Here is a 14854-nt window from a genome sequence, read left to right on the forward strand (position 1 = left end):
ATAGGTGTTAATGGAGTCTGGAGCTCTTTAGGCTCATTTGCATTATTTTAAAAACCTTTTTCTGTAAAAAAAAAACAAGGGCATTAAAAGCTACAAGAAGAGCAGATCCTGGCAGAGGGGGGCACTCCAGTATTTCAGTGTGCTTGGTTTACAATCCTTCATCCTGGTGGGAGATTTCCTTTAGTACAGATAAATATATCCAATAACCTCTTTCTAAATAATTTGGGTCAAGACAAGTTCCCCCCTCTTTTTGGCTAATAAATTCTTGTGTATATGGAGCCCACAGTGCAAGATCTGGTAAATATAATGACACTTAGGATAAGTTCTTACATTACAGTCACCTTTTGATACAATTACCATGATGGGATGTCAGGTTGTCTGTGCTCCACCAGTTCCTATTATTTATACTGTCTTAAATCTCATAAAGAACTTCTTCAAAATGTGTTCAGCTTTCCAAAATCTCCAGCAGTTTCTTGAATGGATTTTAATCCTGGTTGCAGTACTTGATTTTGGCCACTGGATGGCAGTGTTGTAGTCTTTCTATAACACATATCTCCTGTATACACCTGCTCTATATAGACCTTGGCATAAATGTCATATTCTCATCAAGTTTGATGATATCTTACAGACTGCAGCCAGTGTTAGGTGGTGTCCCTGGAGAGATGTGTAATCAGACCTTTGTGTGTGCTGTTAGTAGCAGCAGGACTGTGATATATTGATTTATATTCCAGGATTGTAGCTCCCCTAAGTGTACAGGAAGTTTATCCTCAGACTGCTGTGCTCTCACCTCTCTGACTTAAGATGGAAGATATTTCCAACATTATTAATTTAGAGGAGATGTGAAGGTGTTCAATGCAGAGAGCTAAGAGAACAGCAGTGTGAGTACACATGTCCAGTGAATCTGGAGAAGCTACAACCCTGGAATATAAAGCCATGTATTACAATTATGCTACTACCAACAATACACACAAAGGTATGATTACACATTACAAGACATGTCTCCAGTGCAGCTACAATCCTGGAATATCAATGAATATTTTACAACCCTGCTGCTACAAACAGCATACAGAAAGGAATGATTACACATCTCTCCAGGGACAATACCTAACAGTGTCTTCAGAGAGCCCAGAGCACAGCAGTGTGAGACCACACCCCAAGTGCACTTGCAGAAGCTACAGTCCTGGAATATAAATTAATATTTCAAAGTCCTGCTTATACTAACAACATACAAAAAGGTATGATTACATCAGAACGATACTTAACAATGTCTGAAGAGAGAACAGAGCACAGCAGTGTGAGGACACATGCTCTCTGCATTGAACAGCTTCATAGCTCGTCTCCTCTGAGTGAATAATGTTTAAAGCATCTACCATCTTAATGCAGAAAGCTGAGAGCACAGCAGTGTGAGGATATGTTTCCAATGCACTTGAAGAATTTACTATCATGGAATATAAACCCATATTTCACAGTCCTGCTGCTACTAATAGCATACACAAAGGTCTGATTACACATCTCACCAGGGACAATACCTGCACCCCCAGTGATATAGTATACAGTGCTGAGCCATAGAGAGACTGTATAACACACATGTGGCGTCTGATCTACTCACGTCAAACTCATTGAGTGCGGCGGCGAGCTCCCCGATGCCGGTGTGACCCTGCTTCTCATCAGTGGGGGACGTGGCCTGCGCAGCGTTGGAGATGCCGGCTATGGCCTCCTGCACTTGTTTGAAGACATAATCTCGGTTGGCTCTCGTGGCTGCCACGTCAGGGTGGCGCAGGTAGGCCTGTGACGCCGTGTACAGCATGGTGGCGTTCTTCTTAAGAGCCCCCCGAGCCGCTGCCATCTCATCCCTGCAGTGAGGGTCCTTCAACTCCTAGGAAGAAGAAGACAATGATACATTCACTGCATGATGGAAGAGCCGCTACATTGTTACTACCAGGAGCTGCTTAGACTGATACATTATTACTACTCGGAGATACATAGACTATTACATTATTACTACCAGGAGCTACATGGAATATTACATTATTACTACTAGGAGCTACATGGACTATTACATTATTACTACTAGGAGCTCCAGGGACTATTACTTTATTACTGCTAGAAGATACATGGAATATTACATTATTACAACTAGGAGCTACATGGAATATTGCTACTGGAAGCTCCCTGTCCATGTAGCCCCTAGTAATAATAATGTAATAGTCCATGTATCTTCTAGCAGTAATAAAGTAATAGTCCCTGGAGCTCCTAGTAGTAATAATGTAATAGTCCATGTAGCTACTAGTAGTAATAATGTGATAGTCCCTGGAGCTCCTAGTAGTAATAATGTAATAGTCCATGTAGCTCCTAGTAGTAATAATGTAATAGTCCATGTAGCTCCTAGTAGTAATAATGTAATAGTCCATGTCGCTCCTAGTAGTAATAATGTAATAGTCCATGTAGCTCCTAGTAGTAATAATGTAATAGTCCCTGGAGCTCCTAGTAGTAATAATGTAATAGTCCATGTAGCTCCTAGTAGTAATAATGTGATAGTTCCTGGAGCTCCTAGTAGTAATAATGTAATAGTCCCTGGAGCTCCTAGTAGTAATAATGTGATAGTCCATGTAGTTCCTAGTAGTAATAATGTAATAGTCCATGTAGCTCCTAGTAGTAATAATGTAATAGTCCATGTAGCTCCTAGTAGTAATAATGTGATACTCCCTGGAGCTCCTAGTAGTAATAATGTAATAGTCCATGTAGCTCCTAGTAGTAATAATGTAATAGTCCCTGGAGCTCCTAGTAGTAATAATGTAATAGTCCATGTAGCTCCTAGTAGTAATAATGTAATAGTCCATGTAGCTCCTAGTAGTAATAATGTAATAGTCCATGTTGCTCCTAGTAGTAATAATGTAATAGTCCATGTAGCTCCTAGTAGTAATAATGTAATAGTCCCTGGAGCTCCTAGTAGTAATAATGTAATAGTCCATGTAGCTCCTAGTAGTAATAATGTGATAGTCCCTGGAGCTCCTAGTAGTAATAATGTAATAGTCCCTGGAGCTCCTAGTAGTAATAATGCAATAGTCCTTGTAGCTCCTAGTAGTAATAATGTAATAGTCCATGTAGCTCCTAGTAGTAATAATGTAATAGTCCATGTAGCTCCTAGTAGTAATAATGTAATAGTCCATGTAGCTCCTAGTAGTAATAATGTAATAGTCCATGTAGCTCCTAGTAGTAATAATGTAATAGTCCATGTTGCTCCTAGTAGTAATAATGTAATAGTCCATGTAGCTCCTAGTAGTAACAATGTAAAAGTCCATGTAGCTCCTAGTAGTAATAATGTAATAGTCCCTGGAGCTCCTAGTAGTAATAATGTGATAGTCCATGTAGCTCCTAGTAGTAATAATTTAATAGTCCATGTAGCTCCTAGTAGTAATGATGTAATAGTCCATGTAGCTCCTAGTAGTAATGATGTAATATTCCATGTAGCTCCTAGTAGTAATGATGTAATAGTCCATGTAGCTCCTAGTAGTAATAATGTAATAGTCCATGGACCTCCTAGTAGTAATAATGTGATAGTCCATGTAGCTCCTAGTAGTAATAATGTAATAGTCCATGGACCTCTTAGTAGTAATAATGTGATAGTCCATGTAGCTCCTTGTAGTAATAATGTAGTAGTCCATGTAGCTCCTAGTAGTAATAATGTGATAGTCCATGTATCTTCTAGCAGTAATAATATAATATTCCATTTATCTCCTTGTAGTAATAATGTAATAGTCCATGTAGCTCCTAGTAGTAATAATGTGATAGTCCATGTAGCTCCTAGTAGTAATAATGTAATAGTCCATGTAGTTCCTAGTAGTAACAATGTAAAAGTCCATGAACCTCCTAGTAGTAATAATGTAATAGTCCCTGGAGCTCCTAGTAGTAATAATGTAATAGTCCCTGGAGCTCCTAGTAGTAATAATGTGATAGTCCATGTAGCTCCTAGTAGTAATAATGTAATAGTCCATGTAGCTCCTAGTAGTAATAATGTAATAGTCCATGTTGCTCCTAGTAGTAATAATGTGATAGTCCATGTAGCTCCTAGTAGTAATAATGTAATAGTCCGTGTAGTTCCTAGTAGTAATAATGTAATAGTCCATGTAGCTCCTAGTAGTAATAATGTAATAGTCCATGTAGCTCCTAGTAGTAATAATGTAATAGTCCATGTTGATCTTAGTAGTAATAATGTAATAGTCCATGTAGCTCCTAGTAGTAACAATGTAAAAGTCCATGTAGCTGCTAGTAGTAATAATGTAATTGTCCCTGGATCTCCTAGTAGTAATAATGTAATAGTCCCTGGAGCTCCTAGTAGTAATAATGTGATAGTCCATGTAGCTCCTAGTAGTAATAATGTAATAGTCCATGTAGCTCCTAGTAGTAATAATGTAATAGTCAATGTAGTTCCTAGTAGTAATAATGTAATAGTCCATGTAGCTCCTAGTAGTAATAATGTAATAGTCCCTGGAGCTCCTAGTAGTAATAATGTAATAGTCCATGGACCTCCTACTAGTAATAATGTGATAGTCCATGTATCTTCTAGCAGTAATAATATAATATTCCATTTATCTCTTAGTAGTAATAATGTAATAGTCCATGTAGCTCCCAGTAGTAATAATGTAATAGTCCATGTAGCTCCTAGTAGTAATAATGTAATAGTCAATGTAGCTCCTAGTAGTAATAATGTAATAGTCCATGTAGTTCCTAGTAGTAATAATGTAATAGTCAATGTAGCTCCTAGTAGTAATAATGTAATAGTCCATGTAGCTCCTAGTAGTAATAATGTAATAGTCCATGTAGCTCCTACTAGTAACAATGTAAAAGTCCATGTAGTTCCTAGTAGTAATAATGTAATATTCCATGTAGTTCCTAGTAGTAATGATGTAATAGTCCATGTATCTCCTAGTAGTAATAATGTGACAGTCCATGTATCTTCTAGCAGTAATAATATAATATTCCATTTATCTCCTAGTAGTAATAATGTGATAGTCCATGTATCTTCTAGCAGTAATAATATAATATTCCATTTATCTTCTAGTAGTAATAATGTAATAGTCAATGTTGCTCCTAGTAGTAATAATGTGATAGTCCATGTAGCTCCTAGTAGTAATTATGTGATAGTCCATGTAGCTCCTAGTAGTAATAATGTAATAGTCCCTGGAGCTCCTAGTAGTAATAATGTAATAGTCCCTGGAGCTCCTAGTAGTAATAATGTGATAGTCCATGTAGCTCCTAGTAGTAATAATGTAATAGTCCATGTAGTTCCTAGTAGTAATAATGTAATAGTCCATGTTGCTCCTAGTAGTAATAATGTGATAGTCCATGAACCTCCTAGTAGTAATAATGTAATAGTCCCTGGACCTCCTAGTAGTAATAATGTGATAGTCCATGTAGCTCCTAGTAGTAATAATGTAATAGTCCATGGACCTCCTAGTAGTAATAATGTGATAGTCCATGTAGCTCCTAGTAGTAATAATGTAGTAGTCCATGTAGCTCCTAGTAGTAATAATGTGATAGTCCATTTATCTTCTAGCAATAATAATGTGATAGTCCATGTAGCTCCTAGTAGTAATAATGTGATTGTCCATGTATCTTCTAGCAGTTATAATATAATATTCCATGTATCTCCTAGTAGTAATAATGTGATAGTCCATGTAGCTCCTAGTAGTAATAATGTAATAGTCCCTGGAGCTCCTAGTAGTAATAATGTAATAGTCCCTGGAGCTCCTAGTAGTAATAATGTGATAGTCCATGTAGCTCCTAGTAGTAATAATGTGATAGTCCATGTAGCTCCTAGTAGTAATAATGTAATAGTCCATGTAGCTCCTAGTAGTAATAATGTGATAGTCCATGTAGCTCCTAGTAGTAATAATGTAATAGTCCATGTAGCTCCTAGTAGTAATAATGTAATAGTCCATGTTCTCCCAGTAGTAATAATGTAATAGTCCATGTAGCTCCTAGTAGTAACAATGTAAAAGTCCATGTAGTTCCTAGTAGTAATAATGTAATATTCCATGTAGTTCCTAGTAGTAATAATGTAATAGTCCATGTAGCTCCTAGTAGTAATAATGTAATAGTCCCTGGAGCTCCTAGTAGTAATAATGTGATAGTTCATGTAGTTCCTAGTAGTAATAATGTGATAGTCCATGTAGCTCCTAGTAGTAATAATGTAATAGTCCATGTAGCTCCTAGTAGTAATAATGTAATAGTCAATGTAGTTCCTAGTAGTAATAATGTAATAGTCCATGTAGCTCCTAGTAGTAATAATGTAATAGTCCCTGGAGCTCCTAGTAGTAATAATGTAATAGTCCATGGACCTCCTACTAGTAATAATGTGATAGTCCATGTATCTTCTAGCAGTAATAATATAATATTCCATTTATCTCTTAGTAGTAATAATGTAATAGTCCATGTAGCTCCCAGTAGTAATAATGTAATAGTCCATGTAGCTCCTAGTAGTAATAATGTAATAGTCAATGTAGCTCCTAGTAGTAATAATGTAATAGTCCATGTAGTTCCTAGTAGTAATAATGTAATAGTCAATGTAGCTCCTAGTAGTAATAATGTAATAGTCCATGTAGCTCCTAGTAGTAATAATGTAATAGTCCATGTAGCTCCTACTAGTAACAATGTAAAAGTCCATGTAGTTCCTAGTAGTAATAATGTAATATTCCATGTAGTTCCTAGTAGTAATGATGTAATAGTCCATGTATCTCCTAGTAGTAATAATGTGACAGTCCATGTATCTTCTAGCAGTAATAATATAATATTCCATTTATCTCCTAGTAGTAATAATGTGATAGTCCATGTATCTTCTAGCAGTAATAATATAATATTCCATTTATCTTCTAGTAGTAATAATGTAATAGTCAATGTTGCTCCTAGTAGTAATAATGTGATAGTCCATGTAGCTCCTAGTAGTAATTATGTGATAGTCCATGTAGCTCCTAGTAGTAATAATGTAATAGTCCCTGGAGCTCCTAGTAGTAATAATGTAATAGTCCCTGGAGCTCCTAGTAGTAATAATGTGATAGTCCATGTAGCTCCTAGTAGTAATAATGTAATAGTCCATGTAGTTCCTAGTAGTAATAATGTAATAGTCCATGTTGCTCCTAGTAGTAATAATGTGATAGTCCATGAACCTCCTAGTAGTAATAATGTAATAGTCCCTGGACCTCCTAGTAGTAATAATGTGATAGTCCATGTAGCTCCTAGTAGTAATAATGTAATAGTCCATGGACCTCCTAGTAGTAATAATGTGATAGTCCATGTAGCTCCTAGTAGTAATAATGTAGTAGTCCATGTAGCTCCTAGTAGTAATAATGTGATAGTCCATTTATCTTCTAGCAATAATAATGTGATAGTCCATGTAGCTCCTAGTAGTAATAATGTGATTGTCCATGTATCTTCTAGCAGTTATAATATAATATTCCATGTATCTCCTAGTAGTAATAATGTGATAGTCCATGTAGCTCCTAGTAGTAATAATGTAATAGTCCCTGGAGCTCCTAGTAGTAATAATGTAATAGTCCCTGGAGCTCCTAGTAGTAATAATGTGATAGTCCATGTAGCTCCTAGTAGTAATAATGTAATAGTCCATGTAGCTCCTAGTAGTAATAATGTAATAGTCCATGTTCTCCCAGTAGTAATAATGTAATAGTCCATGTAGCTCCTAGTAGTAACAATGTAAAAGTCCATGTAGTTCCTAGTAGTAATAATGTAATATTCCATGTAGTTCCTAGTAGTAATAATGTAATAGTCCATGTAGCTCCTAGTAGTAATAATGTAATAGTCCCTGGAGCTCCTAGTAGTAATAATGTGATAGTTCATGTAGTTCCTAGTAGTAATAATGTGAAAGTCCATGTAGCTCCTAGTAGTAATAATGTGATAGTCCATGTAGCTCCTAGTAGTAATAATGTGATCGTCCATGTAGTTCCTAGTAGTAATAATGTGATAGTCCATGTAGCTCCTAGTAGTAATAATGTGATAGTCCATGTAGCTCCTAGTAGTAATAATGTAATAGTCCATGTAGCTCCTAGTAGTAATAATGTAATAGTCCATGTAGTTCCTAGTAGTAATAATGTGATAGTCCATGTAGCTCCTAGTAGTAATAATGTGATAGTCCATGTAGCTCCTAGTAGTAATAATGTAATAGTCCATGTAGCTCCTAGTAGTAATAATGTAATAGTCCATGTAGCTCCTAGTAGTAATAATGTGATAGTCCATGTAGTTCCTAGTAGTAATAATGTAATAGTCCATGTATCTTCTAGCAGTAATAATGTAATAGTCCATGTAGCCCCTAGTAGTAATAATGTGATAGTCCATGTAGTTCCTAGTAGTAATAATGTGATAGTCCATGTAGTTCCTAGTAGTAAGGATGTAATAGTACATGTAGCTCCTAGTAGTAATAATGTGATAGGCCATGTAGTTCCTAGTAGTAATAATGTGATAGTCCATGTAGCTCCTAGTAGTAATAATGTGATAGTCCATGTATCTTCTAGCAGTTATAATATAATATTCCATTTATCTCCTAGTAGTAATAATGTGATAGTCCATGTAGCTCCTAGTAGTAATAATGTAATAGTCCCTGGAGCTCCTAGTAGTAATAATGTAATAGTCCCTGGAGCTCCTAGTAGTAATAATGTGATAGTCCATGTAGCTCCTAGTAGTAATAATGTAATAGTCCATGTAGCTCCTAGTAGTAATAATGTAATAGTCCATGTTGCTCCAAGTAGTAATAATGTAATAGTCCATGTAGCTCCTAGTAGTAACAATGTAAAAGTCCATGTAGTTCCTAGTAGTAATAATGTAATATTCCATGTAGCTCCTAGTAGTAATAATGTAATAGTCCATGTAGCTCCTAGTAGTAATAATGTAATAGTCCCTGGAGCTCCTAGTAGTAATAATGTGATAGTCCATGTAGTTCCTAGTAGTAATAATGTGATAGTCAATGTAGTTCCTAGTAGTAATAATGTAATAGTCCATGTAGCTCCTAGTAGTAATAATGTAATAGTCCCTGGAGCTCCTAGTAGTAATAATGTGATAGTCCATGTAGTTCCTAGTAGTAATAATGTGATAGTCCATGTAGCTCCTAGTAGTAATAATGTGATAGTCCATGTAGCTCCTAGTAGTTATAATGTGATAGTCCATGTAGTTCCTAGTAGTAATAATGTGATAGTCCATGTAGCTCCTAGTAGTAATAATGTGATAGTCCATGTAGCTCCTAGTAGTAATAATGTAATAGTCCATGTAGCTCCTAGTAGTAATAATGTAATAGTCCATGTAGCTCCTAGTAGTAATAATAATGTAATAGTCCCTGTATCTCCTAGTAGTAATAATAATGTAATAGTCCCTGGAGCTCCAAGTAGTAATAATGTAATAGTCCATGTAGTTCCTAGTAGTAATGATGTAATAGTCCATGTAGCTCCTAGTAGTAATAATAATGTATTAGTCCCTGGAGCTCCTAGTAGTAATAATGTGATAGTCCATGTAGTTCCTAGCAGTAATAATGTAATAGTACATGTAGCTCCTAGTAGTAATAATGTGATAGTCCATGTAGCTCCTAGTAGTAATGATGTAATAGTCCCTGGACCTCCTAGTAGTAATAATGTAATAGTCCATGTATTCCTAGTAGTAATGATGTAATAGCCCATTAGGTTCCTAGTAGTAATGATGTAATAGTACATGTAGTTTCTAGCAGTAATAATGTAATAGTACATGTAGCTCCTAGTAGTAATAATGTGATAGTCCATGTAGCTCCTAGTAGTAATAATGTGATAGTCCATGTAGCTCCTAGTAGTAATGATGTAATAGTCCTTGTAGCTCCTAGTAGTAATAATGTAAGTGTCCATGTAGCTCCTAGTAGTAATAATGTAATAGTCCCTGGAGCTCCTAGTAGTAATAATGTAATAGTCCATGTAGTTCCTAGTAGTAATAATGTGATAGTCCATGTATCTTTTAGCAGTAATAATATAATATTCCATTTATCTCCTAGTAGTAATAATGTAATAGTCCATGTTGCTCCTAGTAGTAATAATGTGATAGTCCATGTAGCTCCTAGTAGTAATAATGTGATAGGCCATGTAGTTCCTAGTAGTAATAATGTAATAGTCCATGTAGCTCCTAGTAGTAATAATGTAATAGTCCATGTAGCTCCTAGTAGTAACAATGTAAAAGTCCATGTAGCTCCAAGTAGTAATAATGTAATAGTCTCTGGAGCTCCTAGTAGTAATCATGTAATAGTCCCTGGAGCTCCTAGTAGTAATAATGTAATAGTCCATGTAGCTCCTAGTAGTAATAATGTAATTGTCCATGTAGCTCCTAGTAGTAATAATGTAATAGTCCATGTAGCTCCTAGTAGTAATAATGTAATAGTCCATGTTGCTCCTAGTAGTAATAATGTAATAGTCCATGTAGCTCCTAGTAGTAACAATGTAAAAGTCCATGTAGTTCCTAGTAGTAATAATGTAATATTCCATGTAGTTCCTAGTAGTAATAATGTAATAGTCCATTTAGCTCCTAGTAGTAATAATGTGATAGTCCATGTAGCTCCTAGTAGTAATAATGTAATAGTCCATGTAGCTCCTAGTAGTAATAATGTAATAGTCCATGTTGCTCCTAGTAGTAATAATGTAATAGTCCATGTAGCTCCTAGTAGTAATAATGTAATAGTCCCTGGAGCTCCTAGTAGTAATAATGTAATAGTCCCTGGAGCTCCTAGTAGTAATAATGTGATAGTCCATGTAGCTCCTAGTAGTAATAATGTAATAGTCCATGTAGTTCCTAGTAGTAATAATGTAATAGTCCATGTTGCTCCTAGTAGTAATAATGTGATAGTCCATGTTGCTCCTAGTAGTAATAATGTAATAGTCCCTGGACCTCCTAGTAGTAATAATGTGATAGTCCATGTAGCTCCTAGTAGTAATAATGTAATAGTCCATGGACCTCCTAGTAGTAATAATGTGATACTCCCTGTAGCTCCTAGTAGTAATAATGTAATAGTCCATGTAGTTCCTAGTAGTAATAATGTGATAGTCCATGTAGTTCCTAGTAGTAATAATGTAATAGTCCATGTAGTTCCTAGTAGTAATGATGTAATAGTACATGTAGCTCCTAGTAGTAATAATGTGATAGTCCATGTAGCTCCTAGTAGTAATAATGTGATAGTCCATGTAGTTCCTAGTAGTAATAATGTAATAGTCCATGTAGTTCCTAGTAGTAATGATGTAATAGTACATGTAGCTCCTAGTAGTAATAATGTGATAGTCCATGTAGCTCCTAGTAGTAATAATGTAATAGTCCATGTAGCTCCTAGTAGTAATAATGTAATAGTCCATGTAGTTCCTAGTAGTAATGATGCAATATTCCATGTAGCTTCTAGTAGTAATAATAATGTAATAGTCCCTGGAGCTCTGAGTAGTAATAATGTGATAGTCCATGTAGTTCCTAGTAGTAATGATGTAATAGTACATGTAGCTCCTAGTAGTAATAATGTGATATTCCATGTAGTTCCTAGTAGTAATAATGTAATAGTCCATGTAGCTCCTAGTAGTAATGATGTAATAGTCCCTGGACCTCCTAGTAGTAATAATGTAATAGTCCATGTATTACTAGTAGTAATAATGTAATAGTCCATGTATCTTCTAGCAATAATAATGTGATAGTCCATGTAGCTCCTAGTAGTAACAAGGTAATAGTCCATGTAGCTCCTAGTAGTAATAATGTAATAGTCCATGTAGTTCCTAGTAGTAATAATGTAATAGTCCATGTAGTTCCTAGTAGTAATAATGTAATAGTCCATGTATCTTCTAGCAATAATAATGTGATAGTCCATGTAGCTCCTAGTAGTAATAAGGTAATAGTCCATGTAGCTCCTAGAAGTAATAATGTAATAGCCCATGTAGTTCCTACTAGTAATGATGTAATAGTTCCTGGACCTCCTAGTAGTAATAATGAAATAGTCCCTGGACCTCCTAGTAGTAATAATGTAATAGTCCATGGACCTTCTAGTAGTAATAATTAAAAAAATACTACTTGGAACTGCATAGACTATCACATTATTACTACTAGGAACTACATGGACTATCACATTATTACTACTAGGAACTACATTGACTATCACATTATTACTACTAGGAACTACATGGACTATTACATTATTACTACTAGGAGCTACATAGAATATTACATTATTACTACTAGGAGCTACATGGAATATTGGTACTGGAAGCTCCCTGTCCCTGTAGCTCCTAGTAGTAATAATGTAATAGTCCATGTATCTTCTAGTAGTAATAATGTAAAAGTCCTTGGAGCTCCTCATAGTGATAATATAATATTCCATTTATCTCCTAGTAGTAATAATGTAATAGTCCATGTAGCTCCTAGTAACAATGATGTAATAGTCCATGTAGTTCCTAGTAGTAATAATGTGATAATCCATGTAGTTCCTAGTAGTAATAATATAATAGTCTATGTAGCTCCTAGTAGTAATAATGTAATAGTCCATGTAGCTCCTAGTAGTAATGATGTAATAGTCCATGTAGCTCCTAGTAGTAATTATGTGATATTCCATGTAGTTCCTAGTAGTAATGATGTAATAGTACATGTAGCTCCTAGTAGTAATAATGTGATAGTCCATGTAGCTCCTAGTAGTAATAATGTAATAGTCCATGTATCTTCTAGCAGTAATAATGTAATAGTCCATGTAGCTCCTAGTAGTAATAATGTGATAGTCCATGTAGTTCCTAGTAGTAATAATGTAATAGTTCATGTAGTTCCTAGTAGTAATGATGTAATAGCACATGTAGCTGCTAGTAGTAATAATGTGATAGTCCATGTAGCTCCTAGTAATAATAATGTAATAGTACATGTAGCTCCTAGTAGTAATAATGTGATAGGCCATGTAGTTCCTAGTAGTAATAATGTGATAGTCCATGTAGCTCCTTGTAGTAATAATGTAATAGTCCATGTAGTTCCTAGTAGTAATAATGTAATAGTCCATGTAGCTCCTAGTAGTAATAATGTAATAGTCCATGTAGCTCCTAGTAGTAACAATGTAAAAGTCCATGTAGCTCCAAGTAGTAATAATGTAATAGTCTCTGGAGCTCCTAGTAGTAATCATGTAACAGTCCCTGGAGCTCCAAGTAGTAATAATGTAATAGTCTCTGGAGCTCCTAGTAGTAATCATGTAATAGTCCCTGGAGCTCCTAGTAGTAATAATGTAATAGTCCATGTAGCTCCTAGTAGTAATAATGTAATTGTCCATGTAGCTCCTAGTAGTAATAATGTAATAGTCCATGTAGCTCCTAGTAGTAATAATGTAATAGTCCATGTTGCTCCTAGTAGTAATAATGTAATAGTCCATGTAGCTCCTAGTAGTAACAATGTAAAAGTCCATGTAGTTCCTAGTAGTAATAATGTAATATTCCATGTAGTTCCTAGTAGTAATAATGTAATAGTCCATTTAGCTCCTAGTAGTAATAATGTGATAGTCCATGTAGCTCCTAGTAGTAATAATGTAATAGTCCATGTTGCTCCTAGTAGTAATAATGTAATAGTCCATGTAGCTCCTAGTAGTAATAATGTAATAGTCCCTGGAGCTCCTAGTAGTAATAATGTGATAGTCCATGTAGCTCCTAGTAGTAATAATGTAATAGTCCATGTAGTTCCTAGTAGTAATAATGTAATAGTCCATGTTGCTCCTAGTAGTAATAATGTGATAGTCCATGTTGCTCCTAGTAGTAATAATGTAATAGTCCCTGGACCTCCTAGTAGTAATAATGTGATAGTCCATGTAGCTCCTAGTAGTAATAATGTAATAGTCCATGGACCTCCTAGTAGTAATAATGTGATAGTCCATGTAGTTCCTAGTAGTAATAATGTAATAGTCCATGTAGTTCCTAGTAGTAATGATGTAATAGTACATGTAGCTCCTAGTAGTAATAATGTGATAGTCCATGTAGCTCCTAGTAGTAATAATGTGATAGTCAATGTAGTTCCTAGTAGTAATGATGTAATAGTACATGTAGCTCCTAGTAGTAATAATGTGATAGTCCATGTAGTTCCTAGTAGTAATAATGTAATAGTCCATGTAGCTCCTAGTAGTAATGATGTAATAGTCCCTGGACCTCCTAGTAGTAATAATGTAATAGTCCATGTATTCCTAGTAGTAATAATGTAATAGTCCATGTATCTTCTAGCAATAATAATGTGATAGTCCATGTAGCTCCTAGTAGTAACAAGGTAATAGTCCATGTAGCTCCTAGTAGTAATAATGTAATAGTCCATGTAGTTCCTAGTAGTAATAATGTAATAGTCCATGTAGTTCCTAGTAGTAATAATGTAATAGTCCATGTATCTTCTAGCAATAATAATGTGATAGTCCATGTAGCTCCTAGTAGTAATAAGGTAATAGTCCATGTAGCTCCTAGAAGTAATAATGTAATAGCCCATGTAGTTCCTACTAGTAATGATGTAATAGTTCCTGGACCTCCTAGTAGTAATAATGAAATAGTCCCTGGACCTCCTAGTAGTAATAATGTAATAGTCCATGGACCTTCTAGTAGTAATAATAAAAAAATACTACTTGGAACTGCACAGACTATCACATTATTACTACTAGGAACTACATGGACTATCACATTATTACTACTAGGAACTACATTGACTATCACATTATTACTACTAGGAACTACATGGACTATTACATTATTACTACTAGGAGCTACATAGAATATTACATTATTACTACTAGGAGCTACATGGAATATTGGTACTGGAAGCTCCCTGTCCCTGTAGCTCCTAGTAGTAATAATGTAATAGTCCATGTATC

At 35.2% G+C, this 14854-nt stretch overlaps 1 protein-coding gene across 2 annotated transcripts in view; it reads right to left on the bottom strand.

Moving 5' to 3' along the window:
* The window catches only part of CTNNA2 (catenin alpha 2), a 1396423-nt gene that overhangs the window by 1137268 nt on the left and 244301 nt on the right, over positions 1-14854 (bottom strand). For both annotated transcript variants that reach the window (XM_072126314.1, XM_072126313.1), the window contains exon 6: positions 1610-1876. In XM_072126314.1, coding sequence (XP_071982415.1) covers positions 1610-1876 — 267 coding nt within the window. The remainder of the gene's footprint in view (positions 1-1609; positions 1877-14854) is intronic.

Source organism: Engystomops pustulosus, chromosome 1, assembly GCF_040894005.1.
Source record: "Engystomops pustulosus chromosome 1, aEngPut4.maternal, whole genome shotgun sequence".
NCBI classification, from domain to species: Eukaryota; Metazoa; Chordata; class Amphibia; order Anura; family Leptodactylidae; genus Engystomops; species Engystomops pustulosus.